The sequence below is a fragment of the Fistularia commersonii genome, chromosome 8 (assembly GCF_037954325.1).
Source record: "Fistularia commersonii isolate RoL2024-O1a breed Wild chromosome 8, RoL_Fcom_v1.0, whole genome shotgun sequence".
In the NCBI taxonomy this organism is placed as follows: Eukaryota; Metazoa; Chordata; class Actinopteri; order Syngnathiformes; family Fistulariidae; genus Fistularia; species Fistularia commersonii.
The window spans coordinates 13,238,450-13,258,321 of record NC_141291.1 but is presented as its reverse complement, the minus strand read 5'-3'; the positions used below and the strand labels follow the sequence as shown (position 1 = coordinate 13,258,321).

Genomic DNA, 19,872 nt, shown 5'->3' with positions numbered 1-19,872 from the left:
TATACATATCAGGGCATACGATGGAACACATAACAATTGAATGAAAAGGCACGAATTAAAAGCAAAAAGATGTATCTCTCCTGCGACAACACAGTATGAAGGGAACTGGCCTGAAACACTTCACTACACAGAGACCCCATGCTGGTTTGATTTGACACCTACCTGAAGGGTTATCCGTGAGGGCCTGGCTGGTGATACCAGCAGGTGGCTCCTGGAGGGTGTAAGTGGTTGTGGTTGAAGGTGTGCTTGGGCTGGTATTATTACTTGTCATGTACGGTGAAGTGTATGGTGAGCTGTTGTAATACTGAGCATATTGACCCTGACCAAAGGATGGATATCCAGGGTACTCCTGTGAAGATAGGCAGAATTGGGAAATGAGAAAACTGTAGGTCAAATTTAGATAAAGTAAAACTAAATTGAAGAAGAGGTTAAGAAAGGTGTGTAGCGTAGTGGCGTAGTTTAACAGGGACAGTCTTTTCTTATCAAATTTCAGGGCAACTACAGATAAAAGGTCAAAAACTAGAAAAAAAAAAAGTGCGGTCACAGATTTGCTCAAGTAATGTGAGATGTAACCTTCACCAGTGTTGCTACTTTACAGTGCGGATTCCAAAACATAAATGCAAACATATGTCTGCTCTGTCCTACATCTGGACAACGATCTCTCTAGTTTTTTTTTTTTTTGTTTTTTTTTGCTTTCCCCTTTCCTCTGTGGCATAATCCACATGTTGGAGGAGGTGCAGTAGATAATCCTGCGTACAAAGCATTTGACAGCCTGAGTGATTTATGCTTGAATATGTCACGGATGAAATGTAACATATCGCGTATACATGTTCCTTAAAGATTTCCAGGCTGGGAAAAGTAATTCAAAAGGACCTAAACCGATCACTGCATAAGAACAGCAGATTACAGAAACAAAATCAAATGGGAGAGTGCTACTACCTGTTGTGTGCTATTGAAGCCAGTTGAGTTTGTCAGTGAGTTGTTTCCTGCATACAATCCTGATGTTGTTGTGAACGTACCACCTGAAAAATATTTAAATATTATGATTTATACAAATCATCTAAAAAAAGAAAGAAACAAATACACAAACACACATGATTTGGTCAAGAGAAGGGGGCCTGAGGGTGAGCACCAACAGTGACCTTATCTTTCTCCTCTTTCTTCCTTATCAATGATTGAATCAGGAATGATGAATGATGGAGGTCAGGGTGGGGAGCAGGGCAGAGAAAAGGTGGACCTGCTTCGAAAGCCTTCCTATTGAGCACTATGTATAGAACACAAAACACTGTTGTCTCTAAGCTACTGAAGGGTAGCACAGAGTGAAGGGGGTTGTCTATGGGATGCAGCTCGAGGGTGTGTACAGGGGCAGTTCAGTGAGAGATATATAGGGAAGGCGGTTGCTGCTGACAACCACATTCAATGAATATGTATGGTTCTTTTTTTCCCCTCGCTCAAAGAATGTTCCTCCTGGGTAATTAAGTCATTCTAAAAGGACTGATAGCATCTAATGACTTAATAATATACATGACATAAGTTATTGAGTGGAGCTGGGCTGCTGTCTTCGAGTTAAATAAGCGTACAGGAGGAGTAATAGCTGTAAAGAAGGGAAACAGTTGTATTAGAGGAACAGTTAAAATGAAGGTTGGAGAGGTAAGTTAAAATGGTTTAATGTGATTTGAATTAAAACTAAAACTATTCCAATATAATATTCTAATATTATTTATAAATACATTAAAACAATTCTTTTATATGTTCCCATTTTAAATGGAAAGAAATAGGCATTTGGCACAGCTTTTTCCATTTACATTATACATGAATTATTTGTCATGCACTGCTAATTCACAAATTTGGGTTCAATAGATGTAATTAATTGTTTCCCTCATTAAAAACATATTACGTTATCTAAAAGTAAATGTGGGATTTTTGGTTGAGGTAACTTGGCACTTGACACAAAGTTGTCAAACGTCTTGCCTTGGTGAATGGAAGTAAACTATCAGATAATGCATTGTTTTCCAATCTGGCATGAACAGTGCAACTACATTTACAAAGTAAACAAATGAAGAAATATAAGAGGCCTTCTCTGAACATCAAATTGAAGTTAATGGTTGTAATGTTTTACTCTGTGTGGTGTCTATATTTTGTTTTAAGTATATAATTTTCAGCATGATGAGGAAACTTAGTGTATTACAACAATAACTCTTAATTTCTATTTTAGAAAATAAATGAAATAACTATCAGTTAACATTAACATTTAACATGTGTTTGTCCATGTAACAATGACAATGTCAATGTAACTATACAGACAACAAGCATACAAATAACAACTCACTGCTTGAAAAACAAGAGTGATAAATTTACTTAAATTTCTGCACTTAAAATATTAAAGTAATTGCTAAATCTTATTTAGGTTTCCTCTTTTGGCCCAACTATATGTTTTGGGTTCAGTGAAAACAAAGGGGGAGGTAAATTAACTGTTCCTAAATGGGGGCGTAATTACTCTTTTGTGCTCAGAGACGAACAGGAGGTGTTCCTTTTATCCTCTGGTCACTGGTTCCATCAGGAGGGCCCTCCCAGACCGTGACAAATGTGAAGCAGCTTTCAGAAGAGGGGGAAAGATCATAGAATTGATCTGGCATGATGTGTTGTGAATTGGGGAGAAAAAAAAAAGCATAGACATAACGTTGTTCACTATTTGGCCTTGTCAGTTAGCTATGTGCCCAACGCTGTGGTATACCTCCCAAATTTTCACGCTTACCCAAACCTACTATTCATTTGTGTGATTTCTTCTCAGTGCTTCCAACAATTACATACAGAAGACTCTACCCTGTTTTTTTCTCCTGTTCTCAATTGTTTTTCTTTATATCTGAACTGGTCTTTAAATTTGTTGTCATGTTTGACAATTCAAGGCTTTTTTTTGTCTCTGCAATAAGTTGAAAATCTTTGTGAAAGCCTAATAAACAATGAAGAAAAGGCAAGGAACAGAATGGCTGCAAAGGACAACAAATTAGCTAAAGGCACAGTTCAAACAGTCATTAAAGTTAGCACTGGCAGGTTTAAGCGTTTCTCTGTAGGGGACAAGGAGCTACATAAAAGCTGAGGGGACCTTGCTAGCCCTGTGGGAATGGACCCATGCTATTGAGAGTGGTGGTGCTGGTTATAGTTGGGGGAGTTGTGGTTCCCCGGGGGCATGTTTTCTCTCCCTCCCCTTGTCCTGCTCCAGTTAGTTCACTCACTCAAGACCAGACATCATCCCTCCTTCTACTCCCCTCCTTCCCTCCTGCCTTCTGGCTACACAATTGGAAGTCCATTTGCTTTGCTTGATCAGTCTCCTTGCCATGGGCTATGTCTATCATCAGTGCACAATATTTGTAGCAGAAGTTTGTATGCCCCACTTGGGAATAGCCTATCAAGTCCAGATGGGCTCTCCTTTTAAATACACAACTGAGGCTTCAGCTTGTGACTTGTTCTGCCACTGAGACAGAATCCTGGAATCCAATTATTCACCTAATTAGCATCTGGCCAATCTCAGCATAATCTTCTTGATACAATCTCTTTGCCATCTTTTTATTTCAGTTATTTTATTATAGATATTTGCCAATCCATAACTTGCATTACAGACATTAGGAATAGGGACTGTGGTGCACAAAAATGTCTTTGTAGCCTTTAGAGTTTGGTGCAATGGTTTTTGCACCCAAGCGAAGCTCCATGGCATTGGACATGAAAGTAAGGAGCAAAAACATTAATCTAATCGTCTGTCGCCTTGACAGCTGGCCACAAGCTGGTGGCAAGGACACTGACAGAGAGTGGGAGTATCAGATGTGGAATAAGTCTTTGGTTTGGACACCCAGGCCTGAGGCATATCACCCAGGCAGATCAATAGGAAAGAGTACTGATGATTATATGGCAGAGAGCCAAAGCCACGCTCATATTAGGGGCCAAAATAGTGGTCAGTCTATGTTTTAACAACATTGACAATTCCTAATACACTAATGTCATGATAGGCAACAAATAGGCAGAGATATCAGGAGGATCTGAGGGGGAGAGACATAAGCATAGAAAAAACACCTTAAGGGAATAATAGAAGATGAATGAGCATATAATACTGTCATCATCAGTTAAACCACTAAATGCAGGAAAGCAGCTTGTGCATTCTGCATCACGTCCTCCATCTCATGTTCTTTTTCTCCCTTTCACTGTCTCTCCTCCTTCCCAGTTGAACATATTTTGTTAAGAACCATGGAAAAGAGGCTTGCCTGTGCCACATCTGCTGTGGAGCTAGTGTTATTTATTGTGAGATATTCTGGAGGCTTTTCAGCAACATGTGGAGATGTTCCTGCCACACATTAGATACTGCAGTAGGGAACACATAGCTTATGCCAGTGGTTAGCAAAGTGTCCTTGCCTGATGCAGGTGGAACACAGAACTTTTATAATTCCAAAGACCGAGTACTAAATGGAAGCCGGCCTGAACTATATATGAATTGTTGGTATTACTGCTCAGAACAAGAAAATGAGGGAGAGTCGAGGATGCAACAACTCATCTTGCACAAATATCTAAGGTCCCAACTCTAAAAGAAAGACTAATTTGATCACAGGGTGAAAAAAAAAAGAAATACAACTGGAATATTGGGAGCAGCATGGCTGGTGACTCCTATGTGCCTGCTTTTTTCTATCTGTGCTACATTTTTAAGGAATAGAGGTGTGGCTCCATGCAACAATCATTGGGATTCATCTTTTATGGTGAGCCAGCGGCTCATAACATGAACAAGTCGGTTTTAGTTTTAGTTTGGTTTTAAATAAAGCGCTTCCAGATTGGGCTCGGATGTGAAAAATTCACAAAATAATGATTTTTGGCTGATAAATGAGGATGACGTCATTAGTATAATTAAGACATACTATAAAGAGGGCTTAAAAGACTTCTTAATACAGGTTCAGAATAGAGAAACACACACGAAAAGATAGGTGAGGCTGTCATATTGGAACCAAAAAAGAAAATGTGGCAATACTAAAATCAATTATTCATTATTTCGGGTCATTGTTGAATCGGGCAGAAAGTCATTTCAGCTAAGAAATTACAATTTGAAAATTTGAGAAATGTAAGGTTGAACCACTTGCAAGTTCAGGCAATTTGTTGGGGTTAGATGGATTTATGGCATGCAATTCTGCAATTGTAAAACATTCAAAATTCCCAGACTTGAGAATGTGAGCACTAATTTTGTCTTACCCTGCATCTGGTAGCTGTATGGAGCCTGTCCAGTCTGAGGTGTGGTGAAGCCAGAACTATAGCTTAGGAAACTGGTTTGTCCTGGGGACTGGGACTGGGTCAGACCCCCTTCTGTCTTTATGCCTGCCCACAATGGACCTAAATCAGTTAGTGACACCAGATCGGTTTGATGCACAGACAACAGTCAACACACAGATCTAAATTACATTGAACACAGCAGAGGAACACACATTCACAGCCTTTGTTACTCAGCATGACACACTAATCACAATGGACTATCGCTGACAATAATAATCTGCAGGGATTATCTGCTTGGGTGTGAAATGGAAAAAACCTGGCAGACTGAGCATGAAGATTTCTTATCTTCATCATCTTTATTTGGTATTGTGAGTATTGTGAGAGAAATTGAAGTGGCAAATGCTCGGACTGAATTGGCTTCTATGCAACTATTAGATGCAGAACTTCTTCATAAATATAAAAGTATATTACCGTAGTCCTTAAACAACAAAGTCTAATGGGCTAGACAAATAAAACCTTGATGAGCAGTGTTCTTGATGACAGGTTTGGTATTTACATTAATGTGACTCCTTTCAGATTCATCTTTACAGCTTGATTAGCAGATCCATTTTTTAGCAATGTAAGGAAGTATGCAGGCACAAAACAACAACTCAGCATTTCTGCTGCTCATGCTTAGCAGGGGAAAATGTGGGAAAATGCTCAGGAGTGTGGCCTCAACCTTTGGGAGAGACAATTGCTTTGTTTTATGATTTAATTTCACTGATTTTTTGTCCATTACATCCATAGTCAGGTAATGCCAAGATCACAACAATATTAACACACACTTTCTGAAAACAACAGGAGGTTAAAATTTGTGTTACAGTGCTCTTACCATAGGCTGGGATGCCATAGGGCTGGCCAGGCTGGGGATAGCTAGCGTAAGCTGCTGCCTGCTGCATTCCTGTGGTGTACTGTGTCTGCCCATACGCAGCCATATTTTGGGATGAAGGGGTAGGAAGAATATGCGGATATGTTCTGCTGTTTTAGAAACAGAACACAAGACAAAAGTTAGGAAGGGACCTACGGAGAAAGGAAAATGTCTATGTCTGAAAACCATAACTCTGACTTGACTGATAAGTTCTTTATGATTGTGTTCCTCAATTTTAAACAATGACCCAAGCTGTTAAAAAGATAGCATCGTGCTGCTCATATACATAGCCATAGAACAATAAATGGCAAGGGAAATTTTTGCAAGATAATAATTACAACAGATTTCAAAGTACACAGGCTGCAGACATCCAGGCAAACAAAGCCAGTTGAAACTCCTCGATCTGACAGGAGGATCTAATTAAAGATCCAAATGAAGCTGGTTGCTGCTTATTTTTTTAAGAAAACTAAAAGAAGCCTTACTTGGAAGGGTAAATCTGTGGAGAGAACTGGTGAGTTTGTCTTGGGCTGAAGCCACTGGTTCCAATAGCTGAGGAGAGTTAAAAAGAAAAGAGGCAAGCACATTTAAACACTAGGAAGTAAGGTAAATATTATCTTTTGCCAACAGAACTTCTGGATTCCAAGGAAACAGTAATTACATTGCATTACTGTATTTATTTCAGTAACCTTATTTAAGGTTGAAAACTGGAGAGCAGTGATGAAGTAAAATAATCAGGTAAAATCATCGGGTTTTTCTGCTGACTCACATATTGAATATAATACTTCTCGGCTGCTATGATGACTACTGGTGTAAAGACTCATAGGATGGTCTGATCAGTCTTGGTCTGTGGCTTCTGTTGCGCTAATTCTTTAAAGTTACAACCACATTTGAAGTGACATCACTGATTACAGGTAGCACATGCAAATGCCTAACTGATTCTTCAAGCATGGGAACCTGTACTTCAATTATGTTAATTTGAGGTAGTGAACACACAAATAAATAACAGAGGTTGACTTGGTTTAAATCTGCAATAGAAACATAGTGAGCTTTCCCAGGCCCTCATGTTATTTCAAATAAGAAAATAGAAAATGGTAAGTTGTAAATATCCATATTGAATTTTGTCTTTTAATTACCAATAAATATGTTGTGATTAATCGATCATTTAATTTAAAATATCCAAGATAAATAAACAATAAACAAAATATTTAACTGGTGGTTAATAAAACCATCTTAGGTAAAAATATTAAAAACCTTCCTATACATTATACATTTACATTTGCCAATGAACATACAGTATCTATTAAACTTAAAACAGTGACATTGTAAATTCAACATTAACATTTAAAAGTACTACTGTTAAAAATGTCAAAACTATTTCAGGTGGCATGTACACATGCCTTACTACCATCAAATGCAGAGAGGCAGTAACATTTTGGAACATCTGTGTGATTGGTTTTGGCATGTAAAATAAGGGATTTGGCTGTGGGGGTGCATTTACTGCATGAAACTGTATGCTGTAACCCCTCACACGCGTTATTAATATTGAACACTTTTCCCACATCAGCAGTAACTGCCACTGGACAGACCTGCTCCTCTGAACAAAGCTTTGGGTTTCCCCCATGAAGGATGTAGGGTATAAGATTACCAAATGTCATTAATATTGTCAGAGACAAAACTCAAAGGAGAAATCTGTGTTCTTCGAGCATTAGAGTATCAAGAATTTAATTAAACAGTTCAAGATACACATACATATCACCAACCTAATGTTTATTGGAATTTGATTTTAAGGTAAATCAAAAATACTGTACATCTTTTTCAAAAATTCCAACAATCCTCACAATACTGTAATGCCTTGGACTCTATAGTTATGTGTGGTGTGTGTGTGTGTGTGTGTGTGTGTGTGTGTGTGTGTGTGTGTGTGTGTGTGTGTGTGTGTGTGTGTGTGTGTGTGTGTGTGTGTGTGTGTGTGCATGAGATTGCTGTACTGGAGGGAGGCTGTGAAAACTACGTTTTTTAACAGGGTGATAAGGGAACAGCCTGTGGAAAATAAGGACCACTGGGAGGCCTTGTCATTCCACTGGACAGACAGGCTTAGTGCATCATATGTCATAAATGGATCCTAACTTTCATGGGAACCGGTAGAGAGCACACACATACAAGCAAGCACAGCATATATATATGCTGACAAAGGTAAGGTGCAGTCTGTCCTTATAAACACACACACGCACAGACATACATGCACACACACAGTGTTGATATTGGAGCTGTAGGCACACTTCCTGAGGCCCAGTGAATGTACTGCTCATCTCTGGGCTCATCTCTCAGTAATTGGTTTGTGGCAATGTGTGTGTGTGTGTGTGTGTGTGTGTGTGTGTGTTTGTGTGTGTGAGCAACAACCAGACTCATGAGTGTGCACATACTAAATACTCCTATGGCCTCACCTGATCCTGAGAAGCTATCTAAAGAGCTTTCTGGTACTGATGTGACGATTTCACTGCTGCTCATTGGCTCAGTTTTTACTGTGAAGAAAAATACACATTTGGTCATAAAATACAACAAGTTAGTGTCTGAATATTATTCATGTCCATTGGCTAAATATTAACATTTAACATTCTCCAGAGGATGTTCCTAGAATCTAGCAAATGCTTAAAATACGAACATGGTCAAACAACTTTCCAGTAGTTTTAATACTGTAATATTCTTGGTAATGAACTGCATTGTGATGAATATATTAAAATTTGCTTTATTGTATCATGTCAAAGAAAAGTATTGTATCACATTATATATTTCATTATTAATATTATAATAATATTATTATTATTATTATTACTATAATCAACTATAATAATAATAATAATAATGATACAAGTAGAAGTAACAATGATAATAACAATTTTTTCCATCACAAAGCTGGAATAATAATTACACTTCTCCTTTCCTAAAATCAAAATTACATCTGAAATTTTAACAAAGCAATGACTGAAAAGCATCTAATGTGCAGTATATTAAAAGTTCCCTGGGGACATTTTACAAGTGAAATATCAAGGAAATGCATCGTGTATAAACCCTTTTATAAGAGTGGAGCGAATGCTGTTTGACCTTAGCTCCATTATTCAGTTCAGAGATAGATTTGCAGAGACAATTTCACAGCTATCTGACAGCTCAGAGATCTTTGAAAAATCAATCCATTTCACTGCAGGCAGGAAGATTTTTCTTCTTTTTTCCTTCTTTTGCAAAACAAATTGACAATGTGGGCAAGGAAGTCATGCTCAGTAGAATCCCTCATTGCTGAAGAAGCCATTTGCTGTCATGTTTTACATGCTTTCAGTATGCTTGTTCTCTGCAGAATCATATGCTGACAAGGAGCAATTCTATTCAACAACACATCAATGAAAAAAATTACTAGTAGGATGCATGCATCAACTAGCACAAACTCATTTCACGGGGCACATAAAATACACCATATTCAGGAAACAGTTAGATATATCAAAAACAAAGCAAAATAAAATTCACAGGAACCTACTCAAATAGATAAGGATGAACTTCAATCCATTCAGTATTAAAACATGCTGAAAACAGAAAACCACAACTAGATGCCACAGAGTTTCTAAATGAAAGGTCCAATAGTTGAAGATACAGTATGATATACAGCAGAAAAAATATATAAAATGTGAGAATTTATTAAAAAAATGTTTTCCTTACTGAGGTACTGGGATCAAGGGCTAGACTCCAAAGAATGCTTCCCTTCTAACTCTCCCTATTTTCTATTTCAGTCAAGTTGAACAGAACACCAAGTATTGTCCTTTCATTATGTCACCAAGCATAGACAAACCTGCAGTGGACTGTGAGTTAGAACCTAACAACCAGTCTGCAGTGGTAAGCATTGTGATGTTATCACCTATGGAAAAGAAAAACGGCAAAGGACATATGACAGATTGTTCCGTGTCCCATGTCGTAATTGCACACAAATACACAAAAAAGAAAACAAATCTGCATCTTAAACCAATGACACCGTGAACTGGGGGAATGTTTTTAATAACGTGTTTGTTTGTGACATGCACATGACTACTTGAATAAACAAAGGCTCAGATTTACACAAAGGTGAATCACCTGAGTAAATAATGATGAAGTGTAGGAACCTCATGCAAAACTCAAACATTTCCATGCTTTAGGCTTTGAATAATTACATAGTTACTTAAAAAAACAGCTATTATACAGTGGAAAACAACTACTGGTAGCACTGAAGTGTAACAGCCTAATCTTTTCGGCCAGCAACAATGTGACGTGCTCAAAGCTGCAGCTAAATGGTGAAATATTCCATTGTTGAAGATGATGCATATAAAGTATATAATTTAGCATGACAGTAATAACAACTTAATTTACTGCTTACGGTCATAGATCTACAAGACTATAATGAACATTAATATAATTCCATTCGGAAATTTCAGCTGGAGATGATAATCTGCCTAAGAATTAATACTGTTAAACAGTCCATCTCTTTCTCAAACACTGCACACATACCTTCAGTGCCATTGGGTGTCATGGAATTGTTATTTATGTGGGAGTTGTCAAGGTTGGGACCATTAGGAGATTCACTGCTTCCACTAACTCGGCTGTGAGGACTTGCTAGATCCTGCATTTCCATAGACCTGATGAGATACACACGCATGCATGCGCCATTGGGCACGCACAGACAGACGCACACAAATACACACATGCACGCAGACATATACATGCACCCACGCACAGATACACACACACACACACACACACACACACACACACACACACACACACACACACACACACACACACACACACGCGTAACAAAAAATTATTCATATCACTTTTTTTATTGAAGTACAGTACCTAAAATGCAGAGTTATGGAGAAACTAAAATTTGAACATACACAGAATGTAAAACTAAATTTCCAGAATATGTATATATATATATATGATCCAAAGAGCAGCAATTTGCAGTTAACTAAAATTAAATCAACTTGTGAGAAGAAAAGGAAAAAGTATAACTGCCATTCTTGTTCACAAAGAAAAAAACAGTGCTGAATTAAACAAACTACAAAATGAACTGTAAACATTTTGACAAGACAGACTATGAATTCTCCTGTTACAAAACAATGTCAACGGAAGTCCATGCTTTACAAGAACATGATTACCGATAATTTTTTGTGATCTTGCTTGAAGCAAAAAAGCCTTAGGTGTGTATTGTGTGGTGAGGTATCAAAGACTGAACAGATGTTTTCTTGTTTGAGGAAATAGTTTCTATGTCTGTTAAAAATACTGCATTCTGCTTGAAGAGCCCATGCCTCAGTGATGGGTAGATGAGAAGATCATGAGGCATATGTTTGCACTGGCAAGCTTCTCAATTGTTTCTGTGTTTATACAAAAGACTAGGCCACTGAAAACAGTATTCGAACAACCAATTTGTGTGTTCAAAGGATTTTGAGTTAATATGGACAATAGTGGGGATACAGGGCAGAGTGATTAGGAAAGTGTAGGAACAAAATTCAGGCCATATTTAATTCTGACACGGGTTATGTGCTTAAATATGTTTTATACTACAATATCATATTATGTTAAAGGTTTTTAGTATTTTGGTTTCATATCCACATCTCTTATAAAATACCGTAACAATGTTGACAACTATCAGATGCCACCAAGAGAGTATTATGACAGAGATCAATTTTTTTGCTGATCATAAAAAAAGGGATGTTATGATAGCTTAAAAACTGCAAAAATGTAAATTATTAAAATAACAAATTTTACGTAGAATATTACAAACTATTAACATAATAAAATTAAAATACCGTTAACATTTGCAAAGGCCCAAAATAATGTCAGCAGTATTATCCTTTTCCCAAAGGTATACTGATTTACTCCTTACCTAAAAATATCACACGCACCCAGCATAAACAACATTTACATATAGATACAAAGAAGGCTAAAATAACGAAGTATTTTAACATATTACACTTCACAATATAATCTTTTTTTCTCTCCTGCTCCCCAACTTTCTCACATTTCCTTTTGCAAGAAAAAAAATCTGATTATTCCCAAACAGACAAGGCAGCAGCATGAAAGGAGTTTCCAGTTGTTTAACACAGTTATCTCAGGGCAGTTATGGCACCCTGCTGAGAGATGCATGATGCTACTGACTCCCTTGCTTTCTTACCTGGACCTAGATGGCTTTGAGTCCTCCCCAACCTCACTCCCTTTCGTAACACTGCCTCCACCTGCCTGGGAGAAACAATGTCGCTCCTTGTTATTGCAGCCTGATGTCGCAATCCAGATCCATCCCTGACACAAAAAGCCTTGTCTGAGAAAACATTATTGTTATTCTGGAGCAGAATGGGAAGCAAGAACTAGCAGGCGAACAGAGGCACACATTGTCTCTGTGAGCCGCAGTCCTATGCTGTTGTTTCCTCCTACAGGTCCTCCCTCCTCCCTGAGCAAGAAGAGCACTGCCAAATGACGGAAAGGTGATTCATCATTGGTCTACGACAGCTGCAAACTGGATTAGCCCTCCCCCAATCAACATGCAAAGCGGCTTAGCCAAGGTAAGCAGGAAGGGGGTGTGGGGGTGAAGGTAGGCAGAGGGGCTGGGGATCACAAGGTCTGAGGGGTAACTAAGGGTGCCTGCTTTCCTGCCTGAAATAAGCCTGCCACTGGGAGGAAGATGGGACTTGTTGAAGAGCAACAAGTCAAGCATGACACCCCTAGCATCTTCAGCAGATCTCTCATGTGCAATTGACACTATCTGAAATTTATCAGCAGTCCCCCTCCAAGGCTACTGAAATGTCCTAATGACTGTCAGGGTTGCGTCCCGCAGGCCCTCCCCAGCCTGGGACCAGCACAGATATACAGCACAGATATACAGTTTCACAGATTTCAAAGCCTCTTCACAGCGGACATATGGGGAGAAATTGAACAATATACTTAATTGCAAGATAGTGTACAAATTATTTTGTCTTTGACAAAAAAATGTAGATACACACAAAGGAAATATCGGAGAACTCCATATCAGTACTGCAAATGCACATACCAACTCCACACAACACAAACGGGGCACTTTAGAGGGCCCCAGATCAGTGGAGCATCTGAGACAACGAAAGAGACTGGAAACAAGAACACAGAGAGCATATGGAGCCACATATGTTTCCTATGACTCTACGAATGCCTCTATTACTCTCCTTAGCTGACAGTTACATTTTGCTGTCCGCACTTGGTCTGCCCATCTCTGTCCAAATATCAGGCATTGCCACATACTTGAATGGCTATAACGCTATTAGAACTGAATCCAGCCAATCATTGGAATACAAAGTCCAAAAATAGTCAAAGGTATTTTACTGGTCAAGAAAATGTAAAATGACCTATGTCACACCTTTAGGCAAAAAAAATACAAAAAAAAAAAAAAAAAAACTTGATCTTTTTTTAAATTTTATTTTAAGTAACTGAGCCAAGATAGCCTAAGCTGTGTGGTCCAATTTTTTTTCTTAGCTCTCCTAAAGCTTTGCTCTACTCACCAAGGCAAAGTCTTTATGAAATACCATTCTGCCTTTAAAAATTGCTTTGCTTTTCTTTTGGCTCAGACACTTGCAAACATTTTATCCTGAATTCAAACATTATGGACAATTTACAGAGACTTTAATAAATTAATATATGATATGACAAAAAAAATAAACAGCAATAGGAAAGAGGGCATGGAGAGGTGAAAGCCATTAAGACAAAAAGAGAAACAAATTTGCCACAGAACATTAACAGTGATCACAGAGTTATGGGAAATTATGGAGAGGGAGTGTTGTGGTAGAGTGATGCGGTAGAGTATGTGTGTCTGTGGTGACTGGTTTCTCTGTTCAGCAGCGTAGGCGGATTAAACCATTACTATGCTGATGGCCTGGCCACTGCAAGCAGGTGAAACCAGCCAGGTGAAGGGAGTTAGAAGGTGAGGAGGAAGGGGGGTGAAGAAAAGGGGATTTAAGAGCAAATACAAGCCTTTCTTCTACGCAGCTAAATATTTAGGTTTTTTTTTTTTTTTTTCAGGGCAGCATTCTGCATCTTTGATGTGCTTCTCGTTTCAACCTGGACTGCCAGGTCTTTGAAGCTAACAAGAACAAAGCTGGGCGAGAAGAGATGCTGAATGTGTCATCAGGAAAAAGAAAAAGATGAAGTGCCACAACACGCTTCACTGTTGTTTGCGGGCCCTTTGTTTCGCCTCACTTATTTCATGAGGTACATTTCCAAAGGTAAACATAGCCACAGCCAACCTTTGGGAATAAATCAGCCAGGGATGTGGCTTGACCTGTTGCACATAATTACTTTTCATTTCTACTTATCCTAATGCGTACAGCGCAGGGGCTGTGTTTTGCATTAAATGTCTTATATCAACACTTAAATACATTACACTATTTGTTTGAAAGGGGAACATCCACAGTTACTGTTGTAAATATAAGAAAAGAAGCTGCATAAAAAATTAATATCAATTTAATTGGAAATTTCTCATATTGTGTCTTGACAAGTTGTTACCCCTTGTGTGAATTTGACAGACTCTGCAAAGCATGTGTTGTGAGTTACAACTTTTGAAAAACAATGCTTTAATCAAAATCTAACTTTAAAACAACTAATCCTCACTTAAGCTGGTCAGCTGAATCCACATGGTGGCCCAGGAAAAATAAATCCACTCGCAAAGAATGTAGATGCAGACAACAATTGGACACAGATGTGAGTGGAATTAGGCACAGTTTACAAAATGCTACACTTCACTTGTGTCTCTTTACATAGCCAAAAAAGGATGCCAGTATATGCTAATTTGAAAAGCTTAGTGTGCATCCATTTTAGTATTTCAGATAGTAATATATTAGAAAAATTAAAACATTTGTGTGTTTTAAATGAAAAACCCTAAATAGAATAGGTCAGAATTAAAAATCACTTTTCACTTCCTCACAAAATTCTGTTTTAGTTAGTTAAGTTGAATTATTTAATGAAGCATGCAAGACTACAAACCCGGTCCTAAAGATATGCACTAGTTTGAAATTACATACACAATTATCAGCAGATGTGGTGTTTGCTGATGCAAAATTTCTCCCTAATTTGCGTCAGTCTGACATGGCAATCCTGTAGTTCCCGCAATAGCTGTATTAACTGAATATTCTGCTATTCAACCAGCAAAACTTATTATTAAATTGAAGATGCATATTTTATAACATTGTGCCTATCATCATGATCACCGCAGAACACGGGAGGCATTAGAGTACAAGGTTAAAAGTGAGTTCAGTGTCAAATAATAATGATTTTATTACATTAATCCCTGTGACTTATTATCCTAATCCTCTCAAATTTGTCGTAGGAATTTTTTATTACATATTAAAACGACGACCTGCTGTGAGACTGGACAGAAGGAAATCTAAAAATGCTTGAATATATAATATTGCAGAAAGGATTTTGAAAAGCTTAATTCATTTCTGAAAGCATAACGGTTTGAAGATTTAAAGAAAAGTTCAATGGGCTTTTTACCATGCAATTTCGGCTCAGATCTAGCTCGCCTTTAATAAACATTTGAGTATGAGGGGTTGAAGAGCTGTATTCGCAATCAATTCAATTATGAACCTCATTTCCTCTGCCAAATAATTCAGACACAAACAGTGATGTGTTAACACACTAAGTGTTTTGTAAACAGCTCTGGCCCACATATTAGAGTACTAAATAGCAGGTCCCCGATTTCTCTCTTTCATGCTCGCTCTCTCTGCCCTCATCCTCACACGTAATGGATTGAGGCTGGATCAATTAGACCGTTGCGTCTTTCATCATTTTCAATCTCCACTTTGAGAGAGGAGGACAACAGCTCAGCTGGCCTGACACATCCATACAGAAGGTATCAGCCTTTGGGCAAACAATGCCGCCACCACCACTACTGACCACTCCTGCATGGACTATTGCTATACATGCATGGAGCCGTGCAGCCAGGCAGAGACCGTGATCTCTCCCCTCATAAAACAAATAACCAGTGTAAACAGCCCCAAATCACTCTGCTCATTATCTCTTAATTGGATAAATAAGGTTATTGTGTGAGTGAATGCTTGCAGCAGACGGTCACACGCACTGTAATGTTTGTCTCCACAAAGCACAGACCACTCAGTTAACAGACTGCCTCGCAAACCATAACCTCTTTATTTACTGGCTTTATTCTACAAACACTCCTCTCTAAACATCGAAAGAGGACAGATGCTTGAAAGTCAAAGGAATTAAAGGAAAGGACAATTTCAATAAATGAAATGCTCGTCAAAGCCACACACACACACGGCTTCACACACAAACACACACGGCTTCACACACACACACACACACAAACACACGCATATACACACAACAATTCCCTACAATGTTAGTCTGCAAGTCCGTGATTATACACAGAACATTAAACCAGAACATCCCTCAATTAGAGAAGCTAGTGATTACAGGGAGTGACTCATCTATACTACACGTGAAATACTGGCGTACGGAGAATCAGCATGGCCGAGAGGCCAGCCTGTTACCCTGGTCAGACTCAGGGAGCCTCTCAGGTCTCCTCATAGCATTCCTGGCCTCAGCAGATGGCATGAAATGTCAACTGCTTTAAGTCTGTTGGTTTTGTTTGTTCTGCCATACGAAATTGACTCCTGCAGGCACCCGCACGTCTTCATTGCCTGGTCAAAAATGTATAAAGGGCAAGGCAAAATTCCCATTTATCATTACAACACTTGCATATATTTCCGGACAGCACTTTTTTCTCTGACAGTGCAATGATAAAAACAACCTTTTCATCTCTGACTACATAGTGTAATTACCTGTTTTTAAGATGGCAATTAGTAGTTCTATCAGTAAAATTTTTCGAAAAGGATATTTTAGTAAGCTTATTTAATTTCTAACTTCATTGTAAAGATTATGAAAAAATAGATTTTTTATTTAGAACCGTTGTCAAAGATAAATTGCCCATATTATAATTTATTTGAAAAATGTTTTAAATGCGATATTGCTACATATTTAAAGTGACAATTTTAAATATGAGGGTTTTTTAATTTTACTTCAAATAAAACAAAATAGTCATGCTTATTATTTTTTGTAAGCCATTTACTGCACCATAGCAATTAACTTTAGATGTCCTATGAGAGTTAAACATTTACCTTGAGGCTACCATTGCAGTTTTCTTATTTCATTAATAGCCCCAAATGGTTCTAATAATTTGATCTTATATATATGCCTTCAATTCCAAGAAATAATACCTGGATCCTTTTTGATATGTTGGCTTTAATTTTGTTTTTTTTCCTTAATTATATGCTGATGTAAATTTCTGAAATAGAGAAGAAAATTATACACACACACACACACACACACACACACACACACACACACACACACACACACACACACACACACACACACACACACGGAGACAGAAAAACATTATAACATCACACATAAATCAAAATCATACTCACTAGAATTATGGTTGAATCCTTCTGTGGTTATCCCTTCTTATATTGTATTTTTTTTTTAAAAATCTTCTACAGGGAAATAGTGCAGTCCAGCAAAATGGACAGCAAAGTTTTAAAAACAGTTCTTCAGGTTTTTGTAAAATCTCTCGCACTGTAAATGAAAACTACCAGAGTTCTTTTTTCTTTTTCATTTTAAGTGTTGGAACCCATGGAGCTTCGCGCTGTATCTCAAGAGACCCGGTCCTGGTGAGAAAGAGAGTTGTCCGATTACTGCTTCAGGCAGTGACTAGTGTGTGTCTGAGGAAGAGGGGAAAAAAAGAGAGAGAGTGAGAGAAGGAGGGAGGGAGGGAGAGAGGGCAAGGCAGTGAATGAGGGAGGGAGAGGGAGGCTACTGCTGTTTCAAAAAGCAGAAAAGTTGCTCGGTGCTCTCTCATAGGAAGACTCTGGGTCTAGGAGAGGCAGAGGGGATTTGTGCTTCACACCAGCTCCCTATAAGTCATTCACTTACAGCATTAAGCAATCGAGTCTTCTCCAGATTGTATCAGTGGCGACTGAAGACAATGAACAGCAGATCCCCTGGACCACTATAGGCTCCAGTCTTATACCCCGAGGGCCCATTTCTCTCCTCATGTTCTTTTTTTTTTTTTTTGACCACAAACCACGTTTTTTTTTTGCTCTCTTGTGTGTCTTAGGTCACTGCTGGATTTTTCTCTTCAGAGGGACTTCTGAGGGTAAACAAAGGTTTTGGTCATTAGCTTAGGTGATGGGAAGCTAGGGGTTTAAAAGAAGCCGAGCAGCTCAGCTATGACTATCTACGAAGCAGACTAGTGGAAGTCTTCCGTCAACACATACACACATGTCTGTTTGCGAGGTAATGACTGCCTTCTGTCTACTCCAGGTTATTATTTCAACTGTGCAAAGCTGAAACACAAGGCCATGAAGCTACTGATGAGCCCAAATTGGCGATTTATTCAGGCTGGTGATAGGGCTCGTTGTTTTTACTTCAATCTATTGTACCTTTTAAAAATAATAATTCTGAAGAGGGATTTGTTACAAGACCTTTAATTATCATTTCATTTTTTTCTAATAATATTATGAGAAGAGAACTTACTGAATTTCTGAACCAAACAATTGGAAATCATACATTCACATGCAGGTAGAAAAATTGGAACATGATTAGAAAAATAAAACATAGGACTGAGTTTTGGCCTTGTGCTTTTATGTCTTGAGCCTTGTAAGTTGGAGATAATAATAAACAGGAAAAAAAAATACTCAGCCCACAACAGCAGATTAAAAAGTTGTTTTTTTTTTTTTATATTGAAGAGAAGTAAAACTTTAAAATGTGTATATTTCTAATAATACAGTTAGTTTTCATACTGAAAGCGGGTCAACCCTAACAAAATTCTGAACTCTAGTCAACAAGCAGCGAAAAAAAAAAGATTTGAGGAACAAGGCCCCTGATTTAAATGCACTGCAGTAATAATGTGGACCCACTGAAAATGCTTCTGTTGCCTCAGTTTCCAAATAAATGAGCCATAGACAAATCCAAGGACTCAGGTTTCAATATCTGAGGATGAAATATATTGCACAATGAACAGGTTCATGATAACTCAATTGACGAATAGATGCTTGGGGACTCTCAAATAGCTATTTCTAATAGTGGAGGACCAAAAATTCTAACTGAGCTTGTTCAATTCTGTTGCTCCCATTTTCAATAAGCAACAATATGAAATTAATTAAAGTTATAATTTCTTAGTGACTCCTTGAACAGTATAATTATCCAATGAGGGTTATTCGCAACTTAAGGATTTTTTTTCTTCCACTCCTCCACTGCTGTGTATGCTCTTAGTCAAATGCTCAATTAACCTACTAATTTCCGTTTGATATTTCTTATTCACTATATGCTACCTCCACAGTATTAACAGAAGGGCAATTGAATACAGTAATCACATCTCAAGGTTAGGGTTCTTCTTGATGATGTCCCTGTTGCATTCAGTTGTAGAATCATGCATGCTGTGCAATTTTTTAGGCCTCTTCGTTGACAAGATAAATAAAATTACATGAAAAAGATGTGAAATTGTCTCACATCTACACTGAAGTGTAGTGTGTTTCTTTGTGAATGTTCTACTCTTCTGCGAGTTTCATGAAATTTCTTTGTGTACCGCTCATAAGACAGGCATTCACACAAAACGCACTTCTATCAGGGGTAACTTAAAAAAATAAAAACAATGGTTTCCC

The 19,872-nt window shown here is 38.1% G+C and overlaps 1 protein-coding gene across 8 annotated transcripts in view; it reads right to left on the bottom strand.

Annotated features, from left to right (window-relative positions):
- eya1 (EYA transcriptional coactivator and phosphatase 1) overlaps positions 1 to 17,949 on the bottom strand; it is a 38,997-nt gene extending 21,048 nt beyond the window's left edge. The window contains exons 1-10 of one of the 8 annotated variants that reach the window (XM_086151252.1): positions 17,638 to 17,949; positions 12,339 to 12,403; positions 10,670 to 10,797; positions 9,981 to 10,046; positions 8,590 to 8,667; positions 6,631 to 6,697; positions 6,113 to 6,258; positions 5,224 to 5,361; positions 940 to 1,022; positions 163 to 349 (exon numbers count right to left, since the gene is read on the bottom strand). In XM_086151252.1, coding sequence (XP_086007378.1) covers positions 163 to 349; positions 940 to 1,022; positions 5,224 to 5,361; positions 6,113 to 6,258; positions 6,631 to 6,697; positions 8,590 to 8,667; positions 9,981 to 10,046; positions 10,670 to 10,793 — 889 coding nt within the window. In that variant the 5' untranslated portion in view covers positions 10,794 to 10,797; positions 12,339 to 12,403; positions 17,638 to 17,949. Of the gene's footprint in view, positions 1 to 162; positions 350 to 939; positions 1,023 to 5,223; positions 5,362 to 6,112; positions 6,259 to 6,630; positions 6,698 to 8,589; positions 8,668 to 9,980; positions 10,047 to 10,669; positions 10,818 to 12,338; positions 12,404 to 17,637 lie in introns of those variants that run through there. The other 7 variants (XM_086151254.1, XM_086151253.1, XM_086151257.1 and 4 more) reach the window with 7 other exon arrangements.
- Between the last annotated feature and the right edge of the window lie 1,923 nt (positions 17,950 to 19,872).